At 44.5% G+C, this 23,325-nt stretch overlaps 1 protein-coding gene across 1 annotated transcript in view; it reads right to left on the bottom strand.

Annotated features, from left to right (window-relative positions):
* Positions 1 to 517: 517 nt before the first annotated feature.
* The window catches only part of LOC149071626 (uncharacterized), a 136,753-nt gene continuing 113,945 nt past the window's right edge, over positions 518 to 23,325 (bottom strand). The window contains exons 2-3 of the mRNA XM_089247921.1: positions 9,746 to 9,841; positions 518 to 9,613 (exon numbers count right to left, since the gene is read on the bottom strand). Of these exons, the coding sequence (XP_089104047.1) occupies positions 2,505 to 9,613; positions 9,746 to 9,841 (7,205 nt within the window). The 3' untranslated portion in view covers positions 518 to 2,504. The remainder of the gene's footprint in view (positions 9,614 to 9,745; positions 9,842 to 23,325) is intronic.

The following is a 23,325-nucleotide window of genomic DNA, read 5'->3' as shown; positions in this document are numbered from 1 at the left end:
CGACGCTAATAAGAAACAATAGAGAAACCTGTTGGAAACCACAAAGCGTTAAAATACTTCACACATGTTCAAATACCAGATACTTAAGAAAAAAAAAATCATGACATCATTCTGTTGAACACGAAACAATCGCCAATAACTGTATATAAGAAAAAAAAAACGTATATTAATCACATTAAAAAAATAATATTCTACAACTGTTCCAAAAAAGAGTTCCATCATCTAAAACTTTGAGACAGAAACGTGAATCTTTATGTCCCTTTGACCGAAGTCACACACGCGCACACACACACATAATCACAGGCACTGGGAAAAAAAAAAGTGCCCAATGTCCAACATGCTTTTTTTCCCCCCTTATGAATCCATTCAAAATCACACTCGATCACACACACACTACATGTATACAAAATAAGAACAAAAAATCTAATTCTCTAAATCATTAAAAGAGTCCGTGTAATAATTAGCATGACATGATAAATTTCTCTTGTTTTTTTTTTTTTTTTTTCTTCTTCATGTAACATGTTTAAAAAGCAAAGCTTCTCTCGACTGACATGGAAAAAATCACTAGCGTCTTTTTTTTTTCTTCTTCACTTTGTAGCACGTATAAAACGATTTGGGATGATAAAAAGAAAGACGACTCGAGGGACTATCCTTGATGTAATCAATTTATCAAGGCTAGTAAAGAGGAATATTATTATTATATATATAGAGAGAGATATATAGAGTATATAATAATCATGTAATTTTTTCAACTGCTGAAATGTTTCTTGTAAAATCATGTTTTTTACTAATGATTATAGATAATAACTTTTTTTTTTTTGTTGAAGAAGCTGTCTTTGTAAAATTTCAAGCCCGATACTATTTTAAATCCCTATTATTAGAATCTAGGAATCGATGTCGTCGATCCCCCCTTGGAGACAGACAGACAGAGAGAGAGAGAGATGGGAATCACACACAATGGGAACAAAAAGAAATGGCGGTGAAAACAAGAAAATGGTCCCCTTTCCGCGATCGCATCATACATTCGTATTCACGAGGGAATATTAGTATTATTTTATATTTCTCCAAAGCCCCTTTTTCCCATGCTATATATATAAAAAAAAAAAAATTAGGTGCCCTCTGGGGCACACACTCTTGTATACAGGGTGATTCGGAGAAATGTCGCTCAAAATGAAAGGGCACAATTCAGGCGTACGATAACAATCCAAAAATCATATAGGAACGTGGGTGCGCAAACGCCATCCGGAGCCGCTACTGGGAGCTGTTGCGTCCCACACCATTATTAGAGCGATCCCGATGAAGTCGCAGTTCTGATGTTCGGGTGGGGGGGGGGCGGCGTCCTAACATACACTCAGAACAAACGTGCCGCGAGTCACTCAAGTGATCTGGGAATGTGCTGCGAGTCATTAAAGTGCTCCGGAACTGGTCGCCGCGGATCACTGAATGATCTTAAAATGTGACGCGGATCGCTTAAGTACTCTAAAACTGTGCCGCGGTGATCTGTGAATAGGCCGCGGGTTACGTTAGTCGTCTGAAACTGTGGCACAGGTCACTTAAGTGCTCTGCAACTGCCGCATGTCACTCAAATGACCTGTAAATACGCCGCGAGTCGTCTAAGTGAACTGAAAGTATGCCCCGCGGGACACTGATCTGGAACTGCGCTACGGACCACTTACATGATCTGGAAATGTGTAGCATAGTTTATTTTTGCAAAACTAGATTTGAGATTGAGGGCCACATTAGATGATTCTGAGGGCTACATTCGGTCCACAGGACATTACACGCTGTAACGCAAGATGCAATCAAATATATTGGATTTATTTGATTATTTTCAAACGAATTCAGTCTAATATTACACGTCAGAACTGTGTTATGAGTGTATGTGTCGGGCCCCTAACGTATCTATATGTTGTCAGAATTGCGGCTTTTCATGCGTGCTGAGTTCGGGATTGCTTAAAAAGTGCGCGATGCAACAACTCCCTGTAGCAGCTACGGATGGCGTTTGCGCACCTATGTTCCCATTTGTTTTTGGATTGTTATCGTATGCCTGTGAATTGCCCATTCATTTTGGTGATTTTTTTTGAATCACCTTGTATTGCGTATATATTCACCACCCAGAGTAAAATTTTTCTCTTTTTTTGCGTACGGAAATGGCAGGGACATTCAAAACGGCCGAATTCTGAAATTTCTTTGATGCTCTAACTAAAATATAGGCGAGAATCATTTCACATGGGGTTGTTGGTGGCTGGCCATCTCGTATTTGGCCACGAAACAGTGAAATTACATAGTCCCCGACACCCGTCCGAAAATTGGGATAGAAAATCAAATTATTATTATTTTTTTTGAATATCTTCCGTCCAGCTGAACACTATTATGAGAAGTGTTCCGTCTTCCACACACGAAGTTAGGGGAAGAAAAAAATATTAAGGGAGAAAATATAGAGGGAGGAGAAACACACAGTTCAAAATATAATAATTAATCATCGATATAATATATAATTATGTCTAAAACTCGAGGCGGTAAGCCGCGCAGCTCGTTTCGTGGTCTTGCAGGTTGACGGTGCATCGGCTTGCCGACGGGGCCACATCAATTGAATATTCCGTTAGCATATCTTGGTTCTGCGCCATCCAGTAACCTAGGGCATCCGTCTCGTAGGTCGGGATTATAGTAACTTCTAGGTTCTCCTTCCAGGACTTCTTGGCTTCGAGCAGGGCGTTTAGCACCTCCCTGCTGGGACCGATCCCGCTGAAAACGTAGTACCTGGCCCGGACCCTCTTGAAGAAGTCGGCGTCGCTGTAGTTGAGGTCTCCGTGGTGGGGGACGTAGGCGAGATCCACGTAGACGGGCTTGCCGCCCTCGGACGAGTGATCCTTGGGCTTCTTGGCGGGCGAGCCCGTGAGTTTCGAGGTCGCTACGGAAGACTTCCCGTTGTCCAGAGACGGCCTCTTGTCAACGGAGACTTTGCTCTTGATGGCGGGTGCCTTGGCGGGCTTCTTCGTCGTCTTCAGAGATTCCGGTGGGGTTGGGAGACCCATGGGTTTGCCCCATTCCTCCAACCTGAAGTCGTAGTTGGGATCGGCGGCGTGCATGTCCGGGAAACCTGGCGAGTACGTCATTCCCGGTGAAATGTGGTGAGAAGTCGGTCCTTCGGGACAGCTCTGGGGGTTGTTGCCGTCGAAGGTCGACTGCCCCTCCGTGTGCTCCATACCGAAAGTCGGCTTGTATATGTGATTACCGTCGGCGTCTTCCGTGCCTTGGTTGTAGGCTTTGTTCGTGTAGGCGTAGGGCGAGACGTTGCCCGGTAGGGAAGAGCTGTCGTCGTCGTCGGATGACTGTCCGTAGGGATCGTCGCTGCCGCGGCTGAACTTGGCTTTCCTGTTGCTTCCGAAGTTCAAGTTGTCTTGTTCGTCGTCGGCGAGGGGAACGAATTTATTATTGACAGATGACTCGTAGGGAGGTGGTAGGTCCACGAAGTTGCCACTCTTCGGAGAGAGGGGGTTCAATGGATCAGCGATCGCTTCGGGACAAGTCGGAGATGGTATATCCGGCGGTGAATCGTTCTTCATACTCTTGTCCTCCGGTGATTCGGAATGGTAGTGTAGGTCCCTGGAGAACGAATCCTGTTCGTCGGTGCCCTTGACGGCAGTGTCGACCACCTCGGAATAACTGGAATGAACGTGGTCGTTGAACGTCGACGACTCCGGTAGATCACTAGAATATGTGGATTTCCATTCAGTGTGATGGTCTCCTCCGTTGCTGATGACGTTCTCAGAGGCGCTACCTTGGTTCATTAGCATGTCATTGATTCCTTCGGCGTTCGAGGAACCCACTGTGATTCCGGAAGCGTCGTCACCGCCGAAACCATTAGAATAATACTGATTGTATTGGCTGCTAGTGAGCCCCGACAAGTCCATTTGATCAGCTTCTGGGCATATCGCGTTGCCACCGCAGTCCTGTAGGTCGGAAGGCTCACTCAGACGCAGTGTTCCGTGATCGGCTTCCACGGCACTGCCGAATTCTGACGGACACGCGTACATGTCGTCGTGGAGGTCGGTCGCTTGTGGCAGTCGGGAGTCGTCCGACACATCTCCTCGGGTCGTGTGATGTTCGTCATCATCATCGTGGAACTTCGTATCAACTGATATATTGGTAATTTGTTCGTGTTGTCGGAGTTCTTCTCCTCCGCAAGAATAGGCTGAATGGACACTAGCCTGGGCAATTTCGGTTATTTCAGAGTCCTGTCTATGTTGGTGTACGTCGATTCCGTAAGATTCTTGCCGGGGTTCGTTCGTGGGCGAGCTAGAGACGAACTCGGAAGGTACTTCAGTTCCCTCGGCACCATCAAAGTCGACTCGGGACGATCCATAGGTCTCCGCGTGATCTTCGGTTTCATGGTCGTAGGGAGTCCTTGAATCCGCTTCTCCGAGACCTAGCTTGAAGTCAGATTCGCTTCCGATCTCGGCACCAGATGATTGCTCGAGTTTTGAATAGAAGTTGTCTTCTTTTTCATCGTCTTGATATTCAGCGGGGAGGTCGATATGTTGGTCAGATTCAGGCTTGCTCACCAAGTCGTGAGACGGTTCGTTCAACGAATGATCATCAGACAACTGATAGTCCTGCTCGACGGCTGAACTTCCTGTCTGATTCGTGAAGTTGAGTTCGGATTCTGGGGCGTAATGCATTTCGGATTCAGCGGCCCCATGAGATGAAGACATCTCGTCGTGGTGAGGTATGTCGGATTCAGGGGTGGAGCAGGTCTTGATTTCTTCGCGAGATTCGCTCATGTGCTCGTGCTCTTTTTCACCAACGGTGGGTGATTTGTTATAGCCCATGATGGGTTCGTCGTCCATTTCGTCCGTGTCCTGGACGTGGTGTATCTCGGCCTTGACACTGATCATGTCTCTTTCCTCAGTGAACGACTGGTCCATTCCATGATCGGATCTGATCCCACAGAACCCTTCGGCATCATCTGCCACGTCATGGTCACCGTAGCTCTGTGCAGATGAATCTTCCTGTCTGTGATGGACGTCTTCGTCAGACTCGAGCTGTTCGTGTTGCTGCAGCTGTTGGGCGAGGGGACTGACTCTGGAGGCGGCCTCTTGACTATCGATCTCGAATCCCTGAGGTCCGTCACGTAATATCGGGCTCTGGTTGGAACCTTCCGAACCTTCGTGTTCGCTCAGGGCTTCCATGACGTCTAAGGCAGCGATGTTCACTTTCTTTGAGTCGAGTGGTGACTTCGGTGACTGTGGCTCGGATGGCGTCGTCCCACCCGAAAGGGTCACGAGCTCCGGGAAGTCCGCTTTGTCCGTTTCGCCGAACACGGGCTGCTCTACAAGAACGGGGCTGGCGGATCTCTCGGAAGCCGAATCCTCTTCTTCGTACAATGGCTCTTCTTGCTCCTTGCCGCCACGGAAAGATGAGGGTGGTATGAAGTGAGGACCGATAGGGTCTCTCATTTCATCGTCTTCATCCCGGAGACCTACTTTGCTGTAAAGTTCTTGACTCTCTCCCGGAGGAGTAGGATGTAGGACCATTTCATCGTCCCCTTCTACTTCTTCGCCTTCGGCAGAATCGTGGTCTTTCTCGTCTAAGAGGTCATGCTTTTCGTGGACCTCATCCTTGATGGACTGAGTGATTTCTTTCTCGCCTTCGGCAGAATCGTGGTCTTTCTCGTCTAAGAGGTCATGCTTTTCGTGGACCTCATCCTTGATGGACTGAGTGATTTCTTTCTCGCCTTCTGCAGAATCGTGCTCTTTCTCGTCTGAGAGGTCACGCTTTTCGTGGACCTCATCCTTGATAGACTGAGTGATTTCTTTCTCGCTATGATGGTCGAGTGCTTCGATTTCTCCGATTTTTTCGCTACCGATACCATCACTGTCTATTTTGGTCAAGTGGCCATCCCGCGTTTCATTATCAGAATCGGACGCTTCAGCAGATTCTTTGTCTGAGTGATCCCTGATTTCAACTTCATCATGCTCAGACTGGATCAGCTGCTCACACGAAGAGTGGCGAGATTCTTCTTCCTGCATGAGAGTCTCCTGTTCGTGTGAGAGCTGCTTAACGCAGGTGTCTTCATCTTCAACGAGCATCTGGAAAACCGGTTCTTCCTGCTTCTTATAATCCCCGTCGTCTTCCTCACCAATCTCTGCAGTAGATGGCCTATCAGCTTCAACGGCACCATCATCATCGTTATCATTATCGATATCATGGTCGGTGATTTCAATATTGATTTCTGATTTAACTTCTGTTATTTCTGGGGACTGGGATGGTTTTTGAACGTCTTCGGTATCGAAGGGTGACGACCTGCTTTGCTGGTGTTCGGCTTCTGGTTCGTCATCGTATTCTGGTTCCAATGGTTCGAACTTGGATTTCTCGATTGTTTCTGGAAGCATGTCTCCCTCGATTTTCTCGTAGAGTTTTTCAGTCTCTTCGATCGCGTGCACTGGCTTGTCGTCGTCATGGTCTGACGATGCGGAGTCGTCTTCGTCAACATTCGTCTCAGTCAGTTTGACCTCTTCTGCATCGACGGTTATTCCGGGTTCGCCTTTGTTGACGTCCTCGCCGTATTTCTCGACGTCAGCCGTTTGATCAATGACCAAATGATCGTCTTCACCGTCGGATGACTGCGCGGTTTTGGTGGGCGTTGCTGAAGTCATTTCTTCAGATTGGATTTGTTTTTCGTACAAGGGTTCATCGACGATCTCATCTTTCTTGTAGAGATCCCCATCTTCTTGATCGTGATCTACAGCAGCTCCCTGGAGAGCTTTATCCTCGGCCAGATCGATTCCATGATCATTGGCCGGCACAGATTCCACGGCATCTTCGTGGTCTTCAACCCTTTCGGACATTCCTACGCAAAAGCTTCCTTCCATTGTGGCTCCTGCGAGCTGGTCGTGGATATCGTCTATCTTGTTGGTAGCGTCGATATCCGGAGTGACGTGCCCTTCGTCCGCTTCCATGGAATCGAAAGCAGCCTCCTGCTCCATCCTTCCAGACCCCTCACGTTCTGCATCGTCGAGCTGTTGATCATTCTCCACAGCTTTGGACTCAGCATACTGCTCGTGTACAACCTTCTCTTCGTATTCGTCTTCTTTCACGGCGCCGAATGATTCGCCAACGAACGACGTCGTCATAATGTCGTTGGGCATAGCCCCGTTCAGCTGCGTGTCGTTCAGCTCCTGTTCCAAGCCGCTTCCATTGACGGCTTTAATGACGTCTTCACTGTCCTCGACTATGCCCTCATCGGCAACACCCTTGTCTACGTCCTCCGAGACTGGAGTTTCGGCTGCGTCTAGGGCATTTATCTCGGATGATGGTGTAATGGCATCTTCCTTGGCTTCGCGAACCTCCTTTTCTTCGGATGGTGTCAGCAAAGCTTCTTGAGGGGGCGGAGTCGGTGAAACTGTTTCCATTGGCGCTGATGATAGCGTGTCGGAAGCAGTTAGAGACACCGGTTCGGATAGCGCCGGGGAGAGCATATCTTGTCGGACAGGAGATACGGGGATTTCATTTTGCGGTTCTTCGACATCGATAGCTTCGTCGATATCGCCGTTCTGCAATGGAGTCTCGTCGATAACTGGTGCAGCATCGGCAGCGGCAGCAGGGGTCTCCTCTGCTTTCTCTGCAGTCTCGATAACCTCTACTTTCAAAACTTCTTCGGCTTCTGCCTGTTTCGATTCGATGAGCTGCGCCACACCTACGGTAACAGCTGCTGTGGCCACTGCGGCACTCGCAGCTATTGCCCTAGTCAATTTGCTCGGAGATTTGGGAACGGCAGTTGGCTTTGCCGTCTTGACAGGAGACTTTGTCGTAGCAGCTGTGGGTTTCGGCTTGGGTTTCGATACTGTTTTGGTTTCAGCCGTTTTCTTGTTGGCGACGTCTTTCGTCGCTTTCGAGTCCACTGATTTCGGCGGGGACTTCTTGGGTTCCGATTTGAGGGCTGCACTCGACTTCGCGGTGACTTCTTTTTTGGGTGCCAAGGTCGTCTTCTTGACCGGGGGCGCTTTTTTCAGTTCCGGGGGAGATTTGACGGTAACTTCCGCTCTTTTCGGAGCTGCTTTGGTCGTAGTTTTCTTTTCGGGTGCTTCTTTCTTTGGCTCTTTGGCTTCTTTCTTGACTTCCTTTTTCGCATCTGGAGTGGATACCTTCTTCACTTCTTTCACAACTTTTGTTTCTTTTTTGATAGTCTTGATCTCCTTGGTGATTTTGGTGTCTTTTTTGGGACCATTTATGTCACCATTTCTAGAAGCCACACTAGAAACAGACAAGGCAGGGGAGGCGGTGTTCTTCCTGTTCGGAGGAGTGGCTTTAGTGATATGCATGTTTGAAGTTGGTGCACTGGATTTTATTGTTTTAGTCTTAGGTTTCGACAGAACCACTGCACTCAGTGAAGCTTTCGTAACCCTCGGGTGTTTCAGTATGTCCAAGCTCTTCAGTTTCTCAAGGCCTTCGAATATTTTGCTCTGTGGTGCACTACCGGGGAACAATATACGCGTTATAGTGTCTTTCGGGTCGTTAGGCCGCCAGACCACGACGGCGCAGATCGAAGTCACGTGGGAAAGAGGCAGCATGCATTCCTTCCCCCTGCCTTTCAGCTCGGACTTCACGCATGAGAACTTCTCTTTGTACGAGCTCCACTCTTCGAGGAAATCCCTCATTTCTTTACTGTCCTTGGGTGGGCTAAGCACGTACATTTCCAGAGTGCCGTGTCCGACTTTGTGGTACAAAACGAAAGGTTCTGAGGTGTTATCGCTCCAGCACTGATGAGGGACCAACTTCAAGTCGTTCAGAGTCTGGATGAAGCCGTGGCCTTCACCGACAACGCTGACTAACATGCTGTCTTTGTCCTTTCCAGCTTCTTCAGAGGGAGAAGGTGGGTTCTTGCCCTCCGCTATGTTGCAGAACACGTAACCGATCTGTGGGTAGGTGTTATTCAACGTTTTCCGCTTCATCAGGGTCGACATGCTGCACAGGTTGCTCTCGCTTAGCCTTGTCACTAACACGGCATCCAACCTGTCTAGGTGCCTTATGAACTCCCAAGCGCAAGGTTTTCTGTTGAACCCGCCATCGACGAGCATGTTGAATCCATTAATACCGAACAGAGCACAGTCACCTTGTCCAGCTGGGAATAGATACAACGTGGGCCTATTGAACCGAATATTTCCGACCAGAGAAGACGCTTCCATTATCTCAGTCAAGTTCTGTACGTTCAAAACGGTGTCGAGACATTTCACGAGGAACTCTGAACCCGGTAGGTGATCCATCTTATCGGGTGGGTTCAGGTATACCTTGGCGACTTTGGCGAAAGCGTCTTTGGCGAAATTCTCGCTCGTCCAGTCACCTTCCTCGTCGCAATGGACGTGGATGGTGCATCCTTTCTCGCGGTGGACCAGAGGGTCCTGGAAAGAGCCGAGGAAATCTTCGAATGTGTAAGCTCCATTCTGTAGCATCCACGATCCCGAACCCGTGAAAGCATAACCGGAATGTACGATGTGCTTGTGGCTTATTGTCGAGGTCAAGAGGTTCTTGACGCATTGCTTCAAGGTGCTGACAGGCGGGTTTACCAACACTTCGACGCCCAGGCCTTCTGTGGAATATTGGATGAGCATGCCTGCACAAAGAAAAAAAGGATTTCATAATTATAAAGTAAAAAAAGAGTTTAATCTGAATGGAATAAATACAATTCATGATCACGTGTAGAGGGAGTGTGATGACGTGATTAATAGAGTGCTCTCTGACTTACCGCTTTCTGGCACGTCTTTTCCCATCACATTATTGCATGCCTCTTGAAGAGCATTCAAGTCACATCCGGTGGACGTCGCATCCCACGATAAGAGACCTACAAAAAAAAAACACACGGTTGATTCAATATTTCCTATAATGTCATAACTGATTAGGGGTCATTCAAGTATTACGTCAGCATCGAGAAGGGTTTCGGATTTGCTGACTTTTGATGACAGGGGGGTTTGAAGGTAGCTTACGTCATCAACCACCCTTTTTGAAAATATGAAATATTCTAAGCTGTTGACGAAATTTTGCTGACGGGGGGGGGGGGGGAGTCAAAAATGGTTAAAAATCTGCTTACGTAATACTTGAATGGCCCCTTAGAAGGGGGGAAAAAATCAAATTTCTCGAAAAAAGTTATAACATGCGGGAGGACCTGGGTTCGGGTCCCGGCGGAGACATGATGACTTTTCTTTTCGGTTTCACCTCGGCATGGTATCCAGAAAATAACTGTTTCCTTGATATTTAGGGCTGAGAAAAAACCCATCTATCTCTCTCTAAACCGTCCCAACCTGTGGGTCATTTCCTGAAATTAAGAGAGGCTACTAATATCTCTACTTCAGTGCCTCACTCACACCACAGTGCGTGCAATAAGAAAGGCAGGGTCGTGTCTCCGGTGGTGTAGATGGTAGCATGCTTGGCCGGTGTGCGGGAGGACCTGGGTTCTGGCTGTTCTTTCCGGGTTCACCTCGGCATGGAAGCCATAAAATAACTGTTTCCTTGATATCTTGGGCTGAGAAAAAAGCCATCTATCTCTTTCTAAAAGTTATACTATTAATTATTTTTGCTTCGCTTACACACCAGGCTAATTTTAGTGACGTACTGGCTGCGAGAAAGGAGACTCCTAGAGAGTACAGTGAGCAAGAAGCTTTTCTCGAATCAACACCAGAACTTGGAATTATTTTTTTACGAACATATGGAGGCTGATTAAACTGGTTCTAAACAGGTTCGTTTATCTCGAACAGCACACACATTGTACATGCACCTCGTTCCCCTGCGGAATTTCTAACGAATCGGTATATGCCGGACTGTGTGTTCTGAGCTGCATGTGTGGCCCCTAACGTATTTATGCTGTCAGAGTAAGGACTGTTTCGCGTTGTACTGGTACTGCCACATGCCTTCAATATTTTGAACTAATAACGGAACGGCTGTAAATTAGCATATTTTTAATTTAAAAAATACATCAGCACAACAATTTAGTGGAGTGGATTTTTTTTAATTAGCTGCAATGATCAATTAAGGATAAAATATAGTTTTCTTTTAGTTTGCTGTTAACTATGAACTGATATCATGTTACTGCCAAAACCCGAAATTGGTCGATTCTTTACGGGTCCGACCACTTCATGAATTGGCCAATTTCTCAAATATTGACCCGGCCAGTTCGCAAAGTGGCCGGTGATCATTGGTCAAAGTACGATAACAAAAGTCATGATTCGGGATCATTGTCAAGTTGGCGTATTTCTTCGTGATAATTATATCCACGTCAGTTGCGGCAACCCATCAAACCGCACTCACGATGCGTCGATCATTTTTTTTCTTCAAAATTTGGGAGAAAAAAAACTATACGTTTGTATAATTATTTTTATAGTTTTTCCTCTCGAATTTCACTTCTATCTCTCTCGTCACATGGAGCTAATTCAACACAGATCTATATATATAACGATGTATCACACGTTGGCGATAAAAAAAAAAACGGATTTGGCTCCTACCGGGCCGTCTTACATCAGCACATCGAGCTTTAAGCAGGAATCTCCGGCGCCTCCGGTCTGGGGACTCCGGAAGAAGTAACCAGCGTGATAGATTTGGCGATCGAGCAAACCGATGCATCAAACGCCTGTTGCCGTATAACGCTATCTAACGCGTCAGGAAACCATTTCAGACCCTACAATAGATGAAATTCCGAGTCACCTGGGTCCAACTTCTTTTGCAGTTTGAAAAATAGATGGCAACACTAGAAGTTCACGCACAACATCAGATACGCATACAGACTGTCGGGTGCACATGCACATTTACGGCACAACTGATTCTAGCCGCACCTTTCATATGACCCAGAAAACTCGCAGATTTGCATAAACCATTTCATATGCATGCATCAAAATTTACAGTTTTCTTCTGAAAATTATTCCACCCAGTCCGTTCATAGTTAGAACTTTACAAAATATTTTGTTTACACACAAAATTTTCTGCTATTATTATACAGGGTGTTTCAAAAAGAATCATCCGATATGAAATGCGTATATTACGAAAAATATTGAACATAGACACTTAAGACTGATTTTATATTACATGGCTAATCATAAAGTTACAAATCAAATTAAAGGTGCTCAATATGTCCACCTTGCTTGGGGTTCACGGCATATGTCTATACAGTAGTCAAATTTGTCTCAAACTTTTGCGAGCATGTTTGCATCCACTGCGAGTGGATTTCTGTGCGAAATTGTGTGAGGTGCACTCCACATTTTCGTCCTACATACGGGAACGGCCAGAAGATTTCCCTTTACACAGACAACTCGTGTCTCGGAATTGTTTATACCATCGCCCAGTGCTCTCAGCGGTAGGAAGTTCAACACCAGGGTACTGTCAACGAAAAGCACGATGAACAGTTGTTACGGACTCGCACTTCGGACTCACAATTCGCGAAGCTTAGAACACAAAACGAATTCTGTTGCGCAGATTTTTGATTTATGATCTTTTTTTAAATCGGATGGTTCTTTTTGAAGCACACTGTATTATTCTTACCCCAGATTTTGTGCCCCCTTCAATTGCGGCGCCCGGCGCAGCCCATAAGTTGGTGCAGGCTTCTCGAACGGAGGATGGACGAACTTTTCCTCTACCCTCTTCCTCCCACTTATACCAATAATGAAAATTTTTCATTGAGCGGGGACGCAATCGCCCCCCCCCCCATATCCACCTGTAGTGCAGCCACTCATATTTAATGTTTAAAAAAACGGGGTCCACATTCCAAAAATGTCTCATCATTTAATGTTTATTTGTGACCGAAAGAGGGAAAGTCCGCCAGTTACGTACTATTTGATGAATTAAGGATCCAATGACGTAAAACAAGTAAGCGAGAGAAATTTCTCATTTCCCGCAGCCAAACAAAATGATTAAGCTCCCGCCCACGTACCTCTCAAAAAGTTTAAATTGCATTAAAAAACAATAAATAAAACTTTATAAAATATATATTGGAGGACGACGAGGAGGCATCCGTCTGTGAGTGGATGGCTGCTTCCAAAGGCGCCATTAGTCTGGGCATCGGGAGCCGTGATATTTTAGTGTTTTATTTCCCGGATCGCCACGGCAACGAGCTATAGATCTCCAGTGACGTTTATCCCGGGAAAGCATTCTGCCCTTCTTGGCGAAAAAAAAACCCCCCCAGGAATCGTTTTCCCATAATTGAAGATGACTAGTTTTTGAGTCATTACTCCGCCAAAAAAAATAAATAAAGATAGTCTATTACAATTTGTTGGCGAGCATTTGATGACCGTGCCAATTAATTTATAAATTATATGAATTTATACATGCTTTTTTTTACACTGACGAGCCGATCCGTTTTTAATGGAAGATAACAGTAGAAAACTTATTCTCGCATAATTTTATTGCGACAGATTGAAAGAAAAAACTTAATATGTTAAAAGATGAATGTGTCAAACACATTGATGTGCAAATTAATGAGAATTTTTGCTATTTTGCGTTTTGAATAGCAAATGCCGTTTTAGCTATTCCTTCACTGTGGCTCCCATCTAAGTATATGAGGACATACTGCTTACATCTGGCATGGAATCTTACATGGCAAAAGCTATGGGTGCATTAAAGAATCCTATGGGCTTTCTTAATTCTTTAAGTGGTTTTTAAATTTTTCCTGATTCGCATTATGATTGCCACAACGGAAAACACTAAACTCTCTGTAAAATGCCACAATTTTTTCAAGAAGACTATTATTTTCAGATTTTATATGCAGCTGAAAATTGCTTCCCCCTCAACATCGAGAGTAATAATAATAACAAGGAAGAGAATAGAAGATAGAACTCTTTTTCTATTATTTATACTGTACGCATATTCCTCTACAACCCCCGAGGAGAAGGAAAACCAAAACACCATTTGAACAAAAGCCGACTCCACCCACTGTCAGCTTGAGGGGAAGGAACAGAAAACATTTTATCCAGCGAAGAAACTTAGAACGGGCTCGGCATTGCGAAAATAAGAGGGTTTTGAGGAAGTGATATGTCTCGGAATTACCCGAATACAAGTTACAGTATCAACGTAAGCGAGATATCTCGTCATTGCCGTCGTAAGGGTAAAGTTGGTCTGGGGGTGGAAGCGATGAAGAAATGAAAATTCTGATAAAGGTGATAAAGGTTTTTGAAACTCTGCTTTAGACCATGTAAATTCCCCCAACAGAAGATCAACTATTTAATATAAAAGGAATTATGTGTCCGCCCCCCCCCCGGGGTGTGCGTATAGAATTGTATAGATGCTTAGGTGCGGTGTGGCATAAAATTAAAATAAAAAATGTTGGGGACCGGTTATATCGCCAAAGGGTGATATAACCGGAGTTGATATACACGAGAAAGAAGCCAGCGCACCACGATGATTGAGGATGTCATGGGGTGCTTCGATATTAGGCGTGGGTTCCACGAGAAATTTTAAACTTTTGAGGGGCACCATGAACGTGAAAAGTTTGCCAATTCCATGTTCTTCACCAGTGTTACCCAGGGTGGCGCGTGGTAAGAGATATTATTTCCCCCCCCCCCCGCGTACCCGAGTCGGTACGTACCGTCTACGGTATTGGGGGGTCGGGGTAATGAGATAAATGCGTTAGGAAGATTTTGATCTAAAAAAATCTCTCTCTCTCATTAGTCCTCATATATATTTTCCACGACATACACATCGGGCAGTGTACTACACTGGTGTAAGAAATTAAGAGAATTAGCAGACCTGGTCGATTATGTCTAGAACTACTGAACCGATTTTAATGAAATTTGATATGTACATACATTGATACAATACAAAACAATTAACCATTCAATAATTGTAATACACACGCATGATCGTGCGTAACACAGGTCTCGCAACGTGATTCCATACTTGAAATAAGGCAGTTTATCATTTCCTGTGGCAATTGGTCCCACTCGTTCAGCAACGCTGTTTTCATTCCCTGGATGGTTTCCGGAGGGGGGTTGCGAGTTGCAATTGCCCTCCCCAGAGCGTCCCAGACATGCTCTATAGGGTTAAGGTCTGGAGATCTGGCTGGCCAATCCATCCGGCGAATATCCTCACTCTCTAGAAAATCGTCGAGCAGGAGAGCTCTATGTGGCCTCGCGTTATCGTCCATTAAAATTAACTCAGGGCCAACTGCACCCCTGAAAAGGCGAACATAGGGCTCCAAGACCTCTCATCCCTATACCTCACACCAGTCATAGTGCCTCTTTCAAAGACATGGAGAGGTGTGCGGCCATCCAACATGATGCCTGCCCAGACCATTAAACCTCCTCCGCCATAATGGTCGATTTCGCGGACATTGGAGGGTAGGTAGCGGGTCCCTGGTTCTCTCCATACGAACGTACGGCGAGAATCGGTGCTTAGGCTGAACCGGGACACATCAGTGAAGAGAACGGTCGCCCATTGATCCATACTCCAATCTCTATGCTCTCTGCACCATGATAAACGGATTCTCCTGTCCGTAGAAGTGAGCGGGACGCAAACAGCAGGTCTTCTTGCAAACAACCCTCTCTCATGAAGTCTTTTGGAAACAGTCACCCTTGATACACGGGTTCCTGAAGTTGCATACAAGTCACGAGAGAGCTGAGAAGCTGTAGCACTCCTGTTACGCCTCGCTGTAATCGACAAATGGCGATCTTCTCTGGCCGTCGTAGCCCTTTGTACGACCTTGCCCAGGCTTTCTCTCGATGGATCCGGTATCCTGGAACTGTTTCCATAAGTTACACACGACGCTGGGCGTTAAATTGAACTCTCCACAAATCTGGACTTGAGATTGGCCTGCTTCTAGCCACCCCACAATTCGCCACCTCATTCCATCATCTAAACGTTGGTGGTTACTAATTTTTACTGTTACAATTTGAAATTAACCGATTGCTGCAAAATAACACCAAGAAATTCGCCGAGGTGTGCTAGCGAACGAAATGCGTCTTAACTTACGCGCGCTTATAAAGCCGGTTTCTCTACTGGCTCCGCCTACACACACGTGTACGCTTACGTATTTGACGTACAAGATTTGAATTTTTGTCAAGAAGCAGTGGTTTTACATTCAGTTCAGTTCTTTTCATGAAATTCGATAAAATATGCAAATTCGCTTAATTTATTTCACCAGTGTACCATCGGCATACTACCTTCTACTTAACCGTACATGCATCTTGTACGCATTCCGCTGCGGAATTTCTAACGAATCGGTACGTGCCGGAATGTGTGTTCTGAGTGCATGTGTGGCCTAAAGCCGTAGCGGGGGATGTCCCCCCCCCCCGAAATTTGGGAAAATGACATGAATACATGAAAAAAAGGGAAAAGATGGCCACTTTAGTTCCTCTTAAATGAAAAAGGTTCCCCTCCGAACGAAATTTCTGGCTACGGGCCTGGCGTGCCCCCCCCCCCCCAACGTATTTATGTGGTCGAAGTTATGCTTATTTCGCGTTCTACTGTTGCTGCCATCTTTCTTCCATATTTTGAAGTGAATATAGTAAATCGTCTAGATATAAAATTTTAATTATTTCCGAGCGTTTAAAATGATACCATCTATAAGTAGATGAATTTACACGTCCCTGGTCTGTTTCATTACGGGCCGTATAGCAGTTGCTGAGACATTCGGGATGCAAATTCTCACGATCGTAACTCACGAGCATGTTCTCCATGCAAACGAGCTTCCAGGAGAGAGAAAAATCTATTTTCTCTTGTTTTCTTTTTTTTAATCCAGTTTTTTTTTTTTTTAAATCCATGCCAGATCGAAAAGGTCTGGTTTTTCAGTGACGCAACTGATCACGCGGCCAGTGACGTAACACGCCAATGAGTCACCGTCTCTCGGATCCTGACCAGACAGAATAGTGCACGACCTTGTTTTGTGTGTTTGTGTTTCGGTTTTTCTTTTCTTTTTTTCCTCTCAAGAAAAGATTCGCACGTTTTTATTTTCGTATGACTCATGCATAGTTTGTCATGCATGATGATGATGGTGATGACTGTGCTGCTCGCTTCTTGGAGCTTTTAAAACCGACCGACCGACCAGCCAGCCAGCAAAAAGAAATTCTCTGTATAATGTTCCCCCCCCCCCTACTTATAAGGGGGTTTCCCATAAATTACGCTCACCAATATTTCAAAGTCCATAAACAATTTTTTTGTTCGATTAATTTTTTGGACAACAATGCATTTTAGCGGGCGCATGCGTTGCAGTAATAGCCCCCCCCCCCCGGACATACTCGTAACAACAACAAATATTGCACCCATGGAAAATATGGAACAAGGCTATCATTAATGGTATAAGGGTTACGGACACAATTGTGAGTGGGTCACAAAACTATATATTAGTTACGGGTAGAGAGCGAGACACGTATACACTGTACATGGTGGCAATGGTTCCTGTGTCTATGTGTGTGTGTGTGTGCGTGTGTGTGATAAACAAGCTCAATTTCCAGCTTTGTCCGCCACGCTTCGTGTCATTTCCAATGACTCATACCACGGATCAAGCGAAACGATACGCTTTTCGTTTCGTAATTGTGTGCGAATCAACATTGCATGTCTATATACTTGCACAGACGTCCGATCGCTCTCTCCCTATATCAGTGCACCCCCCCCCCCTTGTCGAACTATCCACCTCTATATAAACCGCCAGTCGCCGATTCTACTTGGAAGCTTGGCAACGTATCTGCCGAATATAGTGGAATAAGAGGGAGTGGCAAAATTTATGGGTTCGGCAAATTTTCGAATTTTCGGGCAGTAATTTCTTTAAACATTTTTGGGGGCTAAGTGGAGCAGAAAGGGGTAGGATGTTTCGCTGCATTACAGGTGTAGAAGACCTTAAATCTGATCCCGCTCAATGTGTTTTGATATGTTTTATATGACTGAATACAGGCCCTAGTGGGATGCGTAAAATATTTGGCGGATACAAAGGCTTAAGAGACCGCGAATACGGGCGTGCAGAAACGTTATTTGCGTAAAGTGGGGGGGAAGACGCAAAATATTTGACTGCACGGACACGTTGGAGATACTAAATAATGGTATTTTCTTTCTTTCTTTGAAATCGAACACGGCCATGGCCCCCACAAAGGGGGGGGGGGGTCTGACAGGGCTCTAGCCCTGGGGCCAGGGACAGTTCTCATCTTCTTTTTTTTGCCTTTTCATGCTATAAATTAACTACAGAAGGGGCCCGTGAAAATTCTGACCGAGGGGCCCCGCTCCAGGATGGGGGGGGGGCCATAAACACGGCCAAGGCTCTGGCGGCTTTAGCCAATTTTGCCTAGTGCCTCTGTGAAAGGATGAGGCCGTGGTCTGCTCAAAATGTTTTTATAAATGAGTGGGGCAAGGAAGAGTAAAATATTTGACCACACAGGCACATTGGAGACCCCGAATACGCGTCTGCGCAAAATGTTTTTTAGGTTGGGCAAAGAAGAGTAAAATGTTTGACCGCAGAGAAGCCGTAGGCTCCTATGTTTTCGAGGTTGTGTTGGGTAGGAAGACGAAATATTTGGTCACATAGGAGCGTTGGAGATCCTAAAAACGGTCTGCTTACCCCTTTAAGTAGCATTGAATATGTCGTTTTTATAAAAGCCTCTTATTTTATAATTCAGAAGCCCTATATTTTGCAAAGTTGATTTCTCGATGGAAAACTTTTCACTATACCCCCCCCCCCCTTTAGTTTGCACCTGCTAAAAATCGAAAGATAGCCTACGTGATTAAAAAATATATGACATTTTGAAGGGAGGTTTAATGATTTCTAATTGCCGCTTAAAGGGTTAACATTTTTTTTAGGCTGACTTGGGCAAGGAAGAGTAAAATATTTGACAGCGCAAGCACGTTGTAGGCTATAAATGCGGGTCTGCTCATAATTTTTTTGACGTTGAGGAGGGCAAATAAGAGTAAAAAATATCTGAGCACGCAGGTACGTTGGAGACCCCGAATACGGGTCTGTTCAAAATGTTTTTAGGTTGGACAAAGAAGAGCAAAATATTTGACGGCACAGGCGCGTTTGGAGATTCTAAAAAACAGGTCTGCTCAAAACGTTTTTGAGATTGAGTTGGGCAAGCAAAAGTAAAATATTTGAGCACGCGCAGGCACGTTAGGGACCCCGAATACGGGTCTGCTCAAAATGTTTTTTAGGTTGAGTTGGGCAAGGAAGAGTAAAATATTTGACCGCACAAAGTCCGTAGGAGACGTTAAATACGAGACTGGTCATATCGCACAGAAAATTCCCAATTCGCGTTACTTAAGTGACTGGGGGGGGGGGGGGAGAGAGAAGGAGATTTTTAACTTCATTATTCATGTTGAACGAATCCGAGGCAAGAGAAAATAGTTGCTTGAGCCTAATTGCACGAATTCCCCCCCCCCTCCCCCCATATAAACAAGGCCAAGGACGAATGGTTTAACCCTTGCCCTATATTGGTTAGTGACACTTCATCGGAATACAAATACTTGGGAGCAACATTTGCGTGTTCAGGACTTGAAGGACCCGAAGCTTTACCCTACTTATAAGAAGAATATTCTAATAAGTTTCCAGGAGCCCCAGCTAAATCATCAAGCGGTGGGCGAGGCTCCTCCCGTTCTAGACAGTAGGATAACAACAACGTCAAGACACAGTGGAGCCATCCGCCACTGCAGACTGTTGCACGGTTGGCGGTGTGTATTCGCAGCACCAGTGGTGGCGGCTGAACTTGCGGATCCTATAGGATTCATAGGCAGGGTGAGTGAGGTTGAAAGGGTTGGTGGTGAAGGGGTGAACGCCCTTGCCCAAGACGCACACACACTGACATATCGATCGGCTGGAAGTCTGGATGCCAAGAGACGATCGATAAAGACGCGTGAAGACATTCAAATCAGAACATTTTTCCGGGACGGAAGGAAAGGTGAGACGGGACCGGGAATTCCCGGGGGCGAATTAATATTATTATTATTATATATAGTTAGAAGAATTCCACGTCAACATGCTTCGATGAAATTCTAGTTAGTAACTCTAATTGAAATTCTTACAAGATATGCTAATCGTTCAGAGTTCAGTTCGAATCTTAGGAAATGAGAAAACACGGGGAGAATTTTCAAGCATGCCCAGTGTTATGGAAAACGGAATTGCCGAAGGGTATGCAGCTCTCCTCGCCCCCCCCCCCTCCGCCCAATTAATTTCTGAAGCTACAACAGCTGCAGAAGTTGAATCCAAGATCCTGTAGCCATCCCAGATCGTAATGGCAGTCACCAAGGATCAATACCCATAACAACGACTGTACTTGATGTTGGTTCTAGCCATTACGCCACCGTGATCGAAAACTTGAGCAATATGATGTCGAAAACTCTGTGAGATGTGTGTGTGTGCTGTATATGTACGAACATGCTCTAAATTCGGAATGAGTATTTCATGTGTGCTTGCAATCTCTTTCCAGTGCAGTGCATCTCTGTCGTGAAAACCAGTTCGTAATTAGCGTTGGGCATAATTTGGCAGCTACAGTGAAACAACCAACCTTTACGTCTTGAGTGACGTGTCGGAGCTACAGGGAAACACCAGTCGTCACCTTGCTCTGAATTAGGAGCTTCTAGATCAAACATACTCAACCTATGGCCTGCGGGCCAAATGTGGCCCTCGGAGTCATCTGAAGTGGCTCGCGATAAATAACCAAACTGCTCAAGTGGCCCACTAGTGATTATCAAATCATTTCAGTGGCTCGTGGTGCATTTCCAGATCATTTAAGCTGCCAACGACGCATTTTCAGATCACTAAAGCGACCCCAAGCACATTTCCAAATCACTTGAGTGACCCGCGGAACATCTCCAGTTCACTCAAGCGGCCTATGGCACATTTGCGGATTACTTAAGTGGCTGGAGGCACATTTCAGATCAATCGAGTGGCTCGGAGCACACTTACATAGATCACTTACGCAGTTTGTGACTCTTTCAAAGTTCACCATCGCCTCGTTGCATTTTTATAGATCACTTAAGTGGCTCTTGGCACATTTCCAGATCACTTACATTGACTGTGACAACATTTACAGATGACTCGAGTGACTCGTGGCACACTTTCAGATCACTTGAGTGACTAGAGGCAGATAATTCAAGTGTCCCGCGATTCGTTTCCACACCAATGGCCCGTACTCCCCCTAAAAAGTTGAGCACCCTTGTTCTAGAGCGAACCAACTGAAATTCGGTCGTCGCGTCAAAGCTGAGGAAATTTGTGTGCCCTTTGTGCCAACACCTCCTAAAGCAGAAGCCTCCGCGCAAAGCTTTGGCGTCACTGAAGTCGTCCATTTCACCTGTAGCTGTTGGATGTAGCAGGCCGACGTATGTGAATTCTTCACCTTTTTTTTTTGCAGTATATTCAATGTCTATAGGTGAAATGTACGACTTCAGTGAAGTCACGAGCTTCACGCGGAAGCCTTTCTGCTATAGGTGTAGCCTCTAACCAGTGATTAAAAGGGACCGTATAGTCACTCTCACCGTTTACTCGCGACTAGATATAAATTGTCTTTACTTTTACATTCAGAGAAGTTTTCTATAACTTTTAGAGAAGACAATTTTAGAAAATTCTAGAACTTTCGTCAGGAGGAGTATCCTCTAGATCGTTCCAACACTTAACAGAGATACGTGCTGCAAGGTCCTCGTCACTTTCAACACGATTATCGTACACTAGTTTCATGATGAAATTCCAAAAGCTGTGGATCAATGTCATGCTAAGTCAGCACTCGTCTTATCGCGGCAAATTCCTGATGCACTCACGCGGTGCTCAGTATGCGTGTTTAATATCAGCCATCTCTCCACGTTCGTGAGCTCAGTCATATCATTAATTACAAATTATGATGTCCTAGACAAGACCGGACTTTGGCATGAGTGGGCGGTAGGCGCAGTAAGAATTAGAGGGTTGTCGGAGACCAGAGTCGAAATCTCTGATTATGCAGTGAATGTACAGGGTGTCCTGTAAGTGCTGATGTGTCCTTTATCCTATCAACCGTTCGTCGTAGAGGTATAGTTCCAACTTTAAAAAATGCTCAAAAGGCGTTCAAAAATTACCCTGTACCAGTTTTATGAGTGAAAATACAGTGTGTAACAAAATAAAACGTCTAAATTTCTTTATGGTCTCCTGTCGACTAACTTCAATGAGAAAGTTGTTTCCCTGTATCTCTTGAGGCCAACAAAAAAAAGTTATTAAGTGCAATATTCACTGAGATATTCGAATTCAAAAATCAGAGAAAAGTTGGTAAAACAAACAGAAAAGGAACGTTGTCCGTTTAATTTTTGCTGTTCTTTCATAACGTTTCCCAAATGTTTAAATTCGAATATCTCAGCGAATATTGCACTTACAAGCATGCAATTTTTTACTGTTGGCTTTGGCAGATACACGGCAACAATTTTCTTTATTTAGACGACAGGGGAGGGGGAGTTTAGAAATTTAGATTTTTTTATTTTGTTACACACTGTATTTTCACTCTCAAAACCACGCCCGTCATTTATTCCTTTGTGGAAGTTCGAAATAATTTTACGGTTATTGAAAAAAAACCCAATTTTATAGGTTATTGAAAAATAATAATTTTAGAATTATCGAACAACATAATTTCATAATTGGTAAAAATTTATAATTAATGAAAGAATAGTTAGTTAATGAAAGAAATAATTGCAGAACAACTGATGGAAATAATTTAAGAATTGTCAAGAGTAATTTCCAAGATTGGAAATTGCCAAGATTGATTTCAGAACTGTCAAGAGTAATTTCATAATTTCAGAATTGCCAAGAGTAATTTCATAATTTCAGAATTGCCAAGATTAATTTCAGAATTATCAAGAGTAATTTCAGAATTGCCAAGATTAATTTTAGAAATCAAGAGTAATTTCAGAATTGCCAAGATTAATTTTAGAAATCAAGAGTAATCAAGAGTAATTACAGAACTGTTAAAAGCAATACACATGAAGAAATATAATTCATGAATTTTTAAAAGAAATAATTTCATAATTAATGAAAATTTAAAATTAATGAAAAAATAATTTCAGAATTATCAAGACAAATTTCAGATTCAATAAAAGAAATAATTGATTAAAAAGAATTAATTAATTAATTAATTAATAAAGGATGAATGAATTAATAAAGGATGAATGGAAATTATTATTTAATGAAAGAAATAAATTCAGAATAAGTAAAATAGAGTATATCCAATAAATTTAGAAAACCCTGTTTAATAACCAAGAGTCCCACAGTATGACTTGGTAGCCTCGCGGGCGGCGTGGAAAATTTTATTTGGCCCGTGATGTCTGAAACGTTGAAGACCCATGCCTTAAGTGATTTGGAAATGTGCCGCGGGTCACTTAAATGATCCGGAAGTGTGCCGCTGAGTTCAATTTTGCAAA

Source organism: Pholcus phalangioides, unplaced genomic scaffold (genome assembly GCF_987345545.1).
Source record: "Pholcus phalangioides strain wild (caught in Gottingen) unplaced genomic scaffold, Ppha-v1.0 ptg000018l_1, whole genome shotgun sequence".
Taxonomy (NCBI): Eukaryota; Metazoa; Arthropoda; class Arachnida; order Araneae; family Pholcidae; genus Pholcus; species Pholcus phalangioides.
The sequence above is the reverse complement of the archived record's forward strand: the minus strand, read 5'-3'. Positions and strand labels throughout refer to the sequence as shown.